The sequence below is a fragment of the Triticum dicoccoides genome, chromosome 6B, assembly GCF_002162155.2.
Source record: "Triticum dicoccoides isolate Atlit2015 ecotype Zavitan chromosome 6B, WEW_v2.0, whole genome shotgun sequence".
NCBI classification, from domain to species: domain Eukaryota; kingdom Viridiplantae; phylum Streptophyta; class Magnoliopsida; order Poales; family Poaceae; genus Triticum; species Triticum dicoccoides.
Genome location: NC_041391.1, coordinates 708,869,730 through 708,879,199, shown reverse-complemented (window position 1 = coordinate 708,879,199; position 9,470 = coordinate 708,869,730). Strand labels below are relative to the sequence as shown.

General features: G+C 46.9%; 1 protein-coding gene and 1 non-coding gene across 2 annotated transcripts; one reads left to right on the top strand and one right to left on the bottom strand.

Annotated features, from left to right (window-relative positions):
* The first annotated feature begins 670 nt into the window (after positions 1 to 670).
* Positions 671 to 2,500, top strand: LOC119326287 (cytochrome P450 714C2-like). Its single transcript, XM_037599965.1, has 2 exons — positions 671 to 1,201; positions 1,315 to 2,500. The coding sequence occupies exons 1-2, from the start codon at positions 671 to 673 to the stop codon at positions 2,404 to 2,406; spliced, it is 1,623 nt and encodes a 540-aa protein (XP_037455862.1). The 3' UTR covers positions 2,407 to 2,500.
* A 2,063-nt stretch (positions 2,501 to 4,563) lies between these two features.
* TRNAC-GCA lies at positions 4,564 to 4,635 on the bottom strand. The gene has a single exon. It is a non-coding gene; the product is annotated as a tRNA-Cys (tRNA).
* Positions 4,636 to 9,470: the final 4,835 nt, after the last annotated feature.

Here is a 9,470-nt window from a genome sequence, read left to right as displayed (position 1 = left end):
ATTAAGCAACATTTTGCAAGGAAGCTTCATGATGCCCATACCCAGAATGCGAACGGCATAAGCAAAGGAAATATATTTGTAACAGAAAGCGCCCACGGCGAGTATAAATCTTTGAACACGTACGTTGGTATTTCCAAGAGGATCTGGAAATATGCATGGCTGAAGCGGGAATGAGAATCTGGACTTCTTTTTTTCTGAACTTAATGAGAATCTGGACTTAAACTTGTAACAATATTCGAATTAAGGTAGTAACAATCAACCGGAAATATTCCCTGACCGGTCTGAAAATCGCTCGCCGGAGCTGGCCGATCATTATCATGATCATTGCGGCCCGCGTTTGACCGAGAAATTTGAAGCTATACGCAAGTGAAAACGAGACGAAGAATGGGACGAGCACCCGATGCTTCCACTCGGGGAGCCAAGCCGCGTGCTACCACTGCTGCTGCTACGTGCCCGGCCGCTGCCAGCCTCCGACCATTCCTCCACCGGTGAGCCGGTCAAACCCACCTACTCCCCTCCACGCCTCCGTCCATGGCCGCTCCGCTCATCTCCTCCACTCTATATAAACCCGACGCGCGAGACACCAGACGCCATCGAACCATCTCTCATCACACCGACGCAGCGACATTCTTTGCTTCATCGAACTCCCAATCAGCTAGCCCTAGCCCCAATGGAGCTCGCGGCGGCTCTCCGGGCGACGGCGCACGGCGGGGTGGCGGCGGCGGCCGTGCTGGCCCTCGCCACCTTCCTCTACTTCCTCCACGCGGCGTGGCTCGCGCCGTCGGCCACGCGGCGCCGGCTCCGCGGGTCCGGCTTCGGCGGCCCGGCCCCGTCCTTCCCGCTCGGCAACCTCCCCGAGATTGCGGCCTCGCTGGCTGAGAACAGCGGCACGTTGACGGCGGGCGCGGGGGTGACCAGCGACATCCACGGCGCCGTGTTCCCCTACTTCGCGCGGTGGCGGGGCGCGTTCGGCAAGGTGTTCGTGTACTGGCTGGGCGCGGAGCCGTTCCTGTACGTGGCCGACCCGGAGTTCCTCAAGTCCGCCACCGCCGGCGCCATGGGCCGGCTGTGGGGCAAGCCCGACGTGTTCCGCCGCGACCGCATGCCCATGTTCGGCCGCGGGCTCGTCATGGCCGAGGGCGACGACTGGGCCCGCCACCGCCACATCATCGCGCCCGCCTTCTCCGCCACCAACCTCAACGTACGTGCTCCTACCCCTACCCTACATACTCGAGCCTGCTTTCAAATCCATGCAGACGTACTCTACATATCCATGCATGCATGCACTGACATCAACTGTACTTACGCGTGCAGGACATGATCGGCGTGATGGAGGAGACGACGGCGAAGATGCTGGGGGACTGGAGCGAGGCGGTGGCGGCGGCGGGCCGGAGCGCGGGGGCGGTGGTGGACGTGGAGAGGGGCGTGGTGCGGAACGCGGCGGAGATCATCGCCAGGGCCAGCTTCGGCATCGGCGACGAGGGCGGCGCGCGGGTGTTCGAGAAGCTGCAGGCCATGCAGGCGATGCTGTTCCGCTCCAACCGCCTCGTCGGCGTGCCGCTGGCCAGGCTGCTCCACCTCCGCAAGACGTACGACGCGTGGAAGCTCGGCCGCGAGATCGACGCGCTGCTGCTCGACATCATCGACTCCCGCCGCGGCCGCCAGCACGACGCCGGCGGTCAGGAGAAGAAGAACAAGGACCTGCTCTCGCTGCTGCTGGCCGGGAACGACGAGGCGGGGGAAGCAGCAGGGAAGAAGAGGCTGATGACGAGCCGGGAGCTGGTGGACGAGTGCAAGACCTTCTTCTTCGGCGGGCACGAGACGACGGCGCTGGCGGTGTCCTGGACGCTGCTCATGCTCGCCGCGCACCCGGAGTGGCAGCGCGCGCTCCGGGACGAGCTCCGCGAGGTCACCGCCGACGGCCCGCTCGACGCCGCCGCGCTCTCCAGGCTCACCAAGATGGGGTGGGTCCTCAGCGAGGTGCTCCGCCTCTACCCGCCGTCCCCCAACGTGCAGCGGCAGGCCCTGCACGACGTGGCCGTCGACGGCGCCGGCAGGACCATCCCGCGGGGCACCAACATGTGGGTGGACGTGGTGGCCATGCACCACGACGAGGCGCTGTGGGGCCCCCGCGCGAACGAGTTCCGGCCGGAGCGGTTCGCGGCGGGCGCGCAGGGCGGCTGCCGGCACCGGATGGGGTACCTGCCGTTCGGGTTCGGCGGCCGGATCTGCGTGGGAAGGAACCTGACCGGGATGGAGTACCGGGTGGTGGTGGCCATGGTGCTGCGGCGGTTCGAGCTGGCCGTGGCGCCCGAGTACCGGCACGCGCCGCGTGTCATGCTCTCGCTCCGGCCGTCCGACGGCGTCCAGCTCCTCCTCACGCCGCTGCAGCAGCACACCAAATAGATCATAGCCAGCTTTGGTTGCACTACACGACCTAGCCCGGGGCATGATGATTATATAAACATAGTGAGTTAATTAATTGTAGACAAGCAACATATGTAAGTGCTCAACAGAATATATAGAATTGTCTATGGCAAAATACTTCACATATTAGTTTATCATAATTTAAACTTTATGAAGTTTGTACTTTTGTAAAATTTATTCAAAACAAAACAAACAAAATATACCAAGTGAGACTAGCATGCATGCAACTGAGCTGTGCATGCATGAATTGTTTTTTTCCTTCAAAAAAAGATTTATTTTATTTCCGAGGGAGCATGCATGAGGTGTATCCAGTATGATCCGGCATGCATGCTGTTGCATGGGGGTTAAGTGATCGTTGACCGTACACGTGGTGTGACCGGCCGACCGAGCTACGTGGCGAGGATAGACGCACACACCGCATGGGGATATATAGACGCACACGTACGTGCAAGATCGTGCGCGCATGTAAGCTTGGAGGCCATTTCTGCCGGCATCTTTCTTTTTCTAGACCGTTCCCGTGACTTCGTTGATCGGCAGCATTAATAAGTTTTTTTTTTGCGGGTGAGGGAGCATTAATAAGTTGCCTGAGTAAATTGATTTTGCGGATTATCGGCTCTAAATCTTTCAATTTTTTTTTGATTTTGAAATGGGATTCATCGGCTCCAAATCTAACGGCTGCGCCTCCGTCTTCCTCTTCCTCCGATCCGCCGATCTAGCGGGGCACTGCCCTCTCTTGGCCGACACCCACCGCCATGTTGCTACCGCCGACCATCCCTCTATCTGGCGTTCGCCGCGGTGTCGTCGTCTTCTGTTTTACAGTCATGCCTCCGTCTTCCTCTTCCTCTGATCCGCCGATCTAGCGGGGCACCGCCCTCTCTTGGCCGACACCCACCGCCATGTTGCTACCCCCGACCATCCCTCTATCTGGCGTTCGCCGCGGTGTCGCCGTCTTCTGCTTTAGGGTTGTGCCTCCACTTCCGAATCGACTGACCCAAATTAAAAAAAGGTAACTTGTCAATATCTGTTGTGGATCTTTACTTACATTTACATGCATTGCTATCATCGATAAAAATCGCGGAAGAAACGATTTCGCGGCAGCCTCTCCCAGCAGCTATAGCGGCCGCCATAGCGAGCAATCGCGGCAAATAGCGGAAATTTTTCTGGCGGGAGAGATGATTCTGGAGGGTTTTGCTGATTTTTGAGACATTTAGAGGGATGTGTGGACGATTTCGCGGCAGCAGTCATAGCGTAGTGGCGAGGCTTCCGGACAGCTATAGCGCAGCTATCGCGGCTATTTCACGGGCTATTTTAATCTATGATTGCTATACATCACAAAACTGAACTCATATAGCTAATCTCCGCTTGCATGTATGATGTATGCGTGGTCAAATATGCAAGTTTCCCTGATTAATAAAGGTGCTAGACTCTTGAACAATTTGACCCAAATGTCACTTGTCACCCTCTGTGATCCTCCCCGCCACATTATAAGTTCCGTTCGTAAGAGTTCTTTAAAAAAAATACTCCCTCAACTTCTTTTTAGTTTGCATATAAGATTTTGTTAAAAGTCAAACTTTGTAAAATTTGACTAGCTTTGTAGGAAAAGATATCAACACTCACACTATGAAATCAATATTATTAGATGCACAATGAAATAAATTTTCATAACATATAACTTTTGTATTGTAGATGGTGATATTTTTTTCTATAAAGTTAATTGAACTTTATAAAGTTTGGACTTTGACCAAATCTTATACGCAGACTAAAAAAAATCGGAGGGAGTACAACGTTATTCTCTCTGATTTGCGCATAAGGTGGAGAAAAAGGATACTAGCTACATAAGCAGGGGCAATAATTAATAAATGGTCTTCCGAACCGGACCGGTGAATGTTGTGGTTCACCTCAGGATCCCGACGTATTTCCGTGGCAATGACACTACTCGCGCTTCATATGCAAGATCCTTGAAGAGTGGGCTCGGAACTTCTTGTGGTTGGAAAAAATGTGTATTGTGTAGTGGATATATGTTGAGGTTGAGGATCGTCCTAGACTTTTTCAATAGTAATAGAATTCTAGTAGAGAAAAAAGAAATCCAAAAAATAAGAGTTGTATATAAGCAGGGAAAAAAAATTGTGTTAAAAAAGGGCCCAACCGGGTTCGAACCGGTGACCTATTGATCTGCAGTCAATTGCTCTACCACTGAGCTATGGACCCATTGGTAGAGATTAATTAAATTAGACACTCGATATCAACAGCAGGACGTGCAGCGTGAACTGTTGTTGTCGGTGAAGACCAAGTGACAGAAACGAGGCGGTGTGCACAAACACCTTTCAGCACCTGCGTGGCTGCTTCCTCTGCCCAACATTCTCTGTCGATATGATGGTCTTATCTAATTACTAATCAGCGCAGAGATCCACTCTCCCGTCTTTGGTCTCCCCAGCACCTGATTGGACAGACATTCCCAGTCATGTCGCTCTCCGGTTTGACGAAGCGAGCAGCTCTGTCGTCGGTTTGTCTGGTGATTAGCGGACCAGGCTAGCGCTCACCCGCTCCACTCCATTCTCCATTTCCATGTAAACGAAGCGGAAAATCAACGGACGGACTGACGGTGGTTTTTCTCCGAGACGTACGCGTAGTAGCTTTACCCAGAAAAGAGAGTTTCCTTCCATTCAAACTCGGCCACGTCCCCGGCCAGAACCAGAAGAGTTCTCGGTCGAACATGCATTGCCCACACGAGGATTTCTTCCATTCAAACTCAATCTACACCCGTGCAGCCCAGAAGTGTTCTTGGTTGAACCTTGAACGGCATGCATATTGGCCGGTGTCGTGGTTGGAACCCGGAGAAGAATACGTGTGCCTCTTGTACTTGGTAGTGGGAGTACGTTTCTCCTCGCTTTCCCCCTTATATTTTTCCTTGCAAGAAACCGGGTGTGACCTATTGCTCTTCCACTGAGCTGTGGACCCACTGACGCAATTTTATTTAATTAAGATGACATATCAGTGAAAAGACATGCAACGTAAACGGTTGTTCCGGACGAATATCGAGTGAGAGAAACGAACCGGTCCGCACAAACACCTTTCAGCACCGGCACATACGCCTGGTTCCTCTGCCCAAAATTCTCTTCCTCGATGCATAGTTAGTCACTTGGCCTTATCAAATTATAATCAGCGCAAAGACCCTTAATCATGTCACTTTCCCGTCTTTAATTTACCAGCGCGTAATTGGAATTTGGACAGACATTCTTTGTCATGTCACTCTCTGGTTTGACAAAGCGGGGCTCTGCTCTGCCGGTTTGCCAGGTGAGCGCTCCCGGTCCATTCCGTCTCCGTTTCGGAGTAAACGAGCAGGGAATCAGCCGACGGACGGTGGTTTTTCTCCGAGACGTACCGGGAAAAGGAGAGTTTGGATCCAAGTCCGCCACGTCCCCGCCCGGAACCAGAAGAGTTCTTGGTCGAACATGCATGCATGCATGCATGCATTACCCAGAACAAGATTTCTTCTGTTCAAACTCGACTCACAACCTGGCCGGCCATAACAAGAAGAGTTCTTGCCTTCTTGGTTGAACGGCATGCATGTATCGGCCTTGTCTTGGATACGCAATTGGAACCTGGAGAAGAATGCGTGCGCCGGTGCGTCTTGTACCAGTTCAGTAGAGTACGGTTTTCCTCGCACTCCATTCATGTTTTTCTTTCTTATACGCCATTAGGGATCTGACAATGTAAATTACACAAACCTTTTTTTCTTATTGCCGTTGTACAATATACACTAGTAGAAAAGAAGGCTTTGGTCTGGACCTTTTAGTCCCAGTTGGTGCCACGAATCGGGACTAAAGGGTGCGATGCCCATTAGTCCCGGCTCGTGGCACCAACCGGGACTAAAGGGTGAGACCTTTAGTCCCGGTTCGTGCCACCAACCGGTACTAATGGGGTTTGAGGCATTAGTACCGGTTCATGGCACGAACCGGTACTAAAGGTCCCATTTTCAAACTCCACCCCCCTCCCCCCGGATCGCCTTTTCAGTTTTACAAAAAATAAAAGAAAATGATGAAAATGTCAAAAAAAAATAAAAAAATAAAAGTTTGCCATGTGATATGTGGTCTAGTTGTTGGGAAAATTTGCAAATGTGAATTTTGACTTTATTTGCAAAATCTCTCTAGAATTTAGTAAAATGGGCATAACTTTTGCATACTAACTCGGATCAAAAAGTTTTTTATATGAAAAATCATCTACTCGAAAAGTTACATCCGAGTTTAACTGGGGGAACCCCATTAAACATTTTCAAAATCCTCAAAAACCTAACAGAAAAAAAGTTACGGGGCTTTTAAGATCTAGAGTGGAAAAAATCGAATTTTTTTCAAACTGTGGTCAAACAATGGTCAAACTAATTATTATAGAATATTAGTGTTACTAAATAATTATTTCAGTTATTTTCAATTTTGGTCAAATCTGGTCAAACTGTGGTCAAACTAATTATTCAAGAAATATTAGTGTTACTAAATAATTATTGTTTTTTTAAAACAATAGTTTCAAACTCAAACAGTGAAATGTGTCACTTCATGCTCAAGCAAAATTTCTGAGGGTTAATAGGATTGACATCTTACTATTGTCAGGAAAACAACAAGTACAGACTTGGAAACGAGGGAGAATAGAACCCGGAAGTTAAGCGTGCTCGGGCTGGGGGAGTGGGAGGATGGGTGACCGTTCGGGAAGTTAGATGATTTGGAATGATGAGGGGTGATTAGAGATTAGAGGATAAATTGAGCATGGGAGGATGGGTGACCGTTCGGGAAGTTAGATGATTTGGAATGATGAGGGGTGATTAGAGATTAGAGGATAAATTGAGCAGTGATGAGTGGTGGTGATTAGAGATTAGATGATAAATTGAGCAGTATAATAATTCAGAAATTTAAAAATTAAAAAAAAATTAAAAAAATTCAAAAAAAACCATAAAATTTCCTTTAGTCCCGGTTGGTGTTACCAACCGGGACTAAAGGTGGAGCTCCACGTGGCCGCGGCCTTTAGTCCCGGTTCGTTTAAGAACCGGGACTAAAGGGAAGAGGCATTAGTAACGACCCAACCGGGACTAAAGGGCCTTACCAACCGGGACAAAAGCCCCTTTATCTACTAGTGATAGGGGAAAGAACTATGAGAAAACAGCCAAAAAAATGCTAACAATGTAATAAATTACCTAAAAAATCATGGTAATCTATGTGTAAAAAGTAGTATATCAACAATCATGAAAACATGGCAAATTGTATAACTTTTGCTGGATACATCATGGCAAATGTAAAAGGTTTGTTTTGCTCACATGCCAAAATTTTGGGGAAATCCCTTTCTAAAAAATCATGGCCAATTTTAGGGGAAAATGTAAAAATTCAAGTTGCAAATTTGTAGTTTTGTATTCGGTCGACATGGCACCAATTGGAAAATTTTAAATTGTCGAATGGAAAATTTATGAGTTGTAAAGAAACACGGAACACATGGCAAAAAAGGCTGTAAAAAGAACAACAATTTGTTGTCCTTCAAACACAAAGATTAACCAGTGAACGCACATTAAAGTTGCCATTAGAAAAAGATGTTGACGTGATCTAGACAATTCAAATGACAAGTGGCCAGACTAAAAGCGATACATTCTTAAGTTGGCATGGATTTGTTTTTCTTTTTCTAGTTTATTTAGATGGCAATCGGTAGGTTCTGCACGAGATTACAAAATGGCTCCGAAAAAAATATTGCCATCATATAGAAAAACATTCCCCCCCTAGATTTGTCATGTGACCATAATAGAACTGATAAAAGAATTGACATCGCCATGGGTCTAAAAACTTTGCCATGTGAGTAGGAAAATTTCGCTGAGCTCTAAAATTTCCCACAGCTCTAACAATTTGCACTTCTATAAAATTTGTCATTGTTATGCAATATAATTTTCCATCTGAGCAAAAAATAACTTCCATGCTCTAAAATTTCTCATGGCCCTGACAATTTTTCATGGCTCTGATATTAAAATTGACATGTGGGCATTACACATTTGCAAAAAGTTGTAATGTATGAGAGAACAAAAGATCCTAGATTTGATATGTGAATATTACAAATGGCTATGAAACTATTAGAAAACATAATTATTGTTGCCATGTATGGAGACTCTAAAAACATCACAAAATCCTAGATTTGCCTTGATTAGAAAATTATGTTTGCTGTAGATTTTCCATGGGCGCAGAACAAAAACTTATACAAATTTGCCCGTGGTTTAGAGGAAAAACACTGTCATGGCTGTAAAAAGAATTCCATGAGAGCAACAAAAATTTGACATGCTCTTAAATTTCCCATGGCCCTGAAATTTTCCATGGTTTTAAATTTTTTCAGCAAGGAGTAGATGTCCCACATGGCAAATTCCATGTTAGTGGGAAGTTTTGAAAAAAGGTTGTTCTCATGAGAAATTGTTTTTAAATAGTATGTAAATTATATATATCCATTTGGCACATGTATATAAAACATGGTAAATATACATATCATGGCAAAATCTTAGAAAATGTGTTTCCTAATTTATGGCAAATATACATAATTTTTTTACTAATCAGATGACAAGTTTAGAAAATGTGGATATAACAGTTTTTTAGCTACCATGGCAAACATGTTTACCATCAAAATAGAAAATGAGGCATTTCTTAGCAATTTTATTGTCACTTAAGTCTAACCCTGAACTTCAAAACCATATAGATTACAAGTCCTAACTCTGAAACCCGAACAAGTTTCAACCCTCCTCTCCTCAAACCAGTTTTCTGGTCGGTAATGACTAGTTTGAAGAATTGACAACCAAGTCAGTTGCCATGTCATGCAGTCCAAAAAATGAAAGTGCAAAAAAAATGATAAAATCCTCATGCTGATTATTCTAGGAATCTTTTTTGACAAACGGTTTAAAAAAAGGAAAAATATTAATTTAGGGTCTTTTTTTTGTCAATTTTACCCAGAAATGAAAATGGCCAAAACATTTTCAAATAATTCTAAGACATGAACACTACGATGCTAATTGGAAAGTTCCATACACTTTTGGC

Excerpts from the sequence above, each read along its gene's own strand:
- LOC119326287 (XM_037599965.1), top strand. The coding sequence starts at position 671 with ATGGAGCTCGCGGCGGCTCTCCGGGCGACGGCGCACGGCGGGGTGGCG. Across the intron at positions 1,202-1,314 it reads TCTCCGCCACCAACCTCAAC|GACATGATCGGCGTGATGGA; the intron begins GTACGTGCTCCT and ends TTACGCGTGCAG.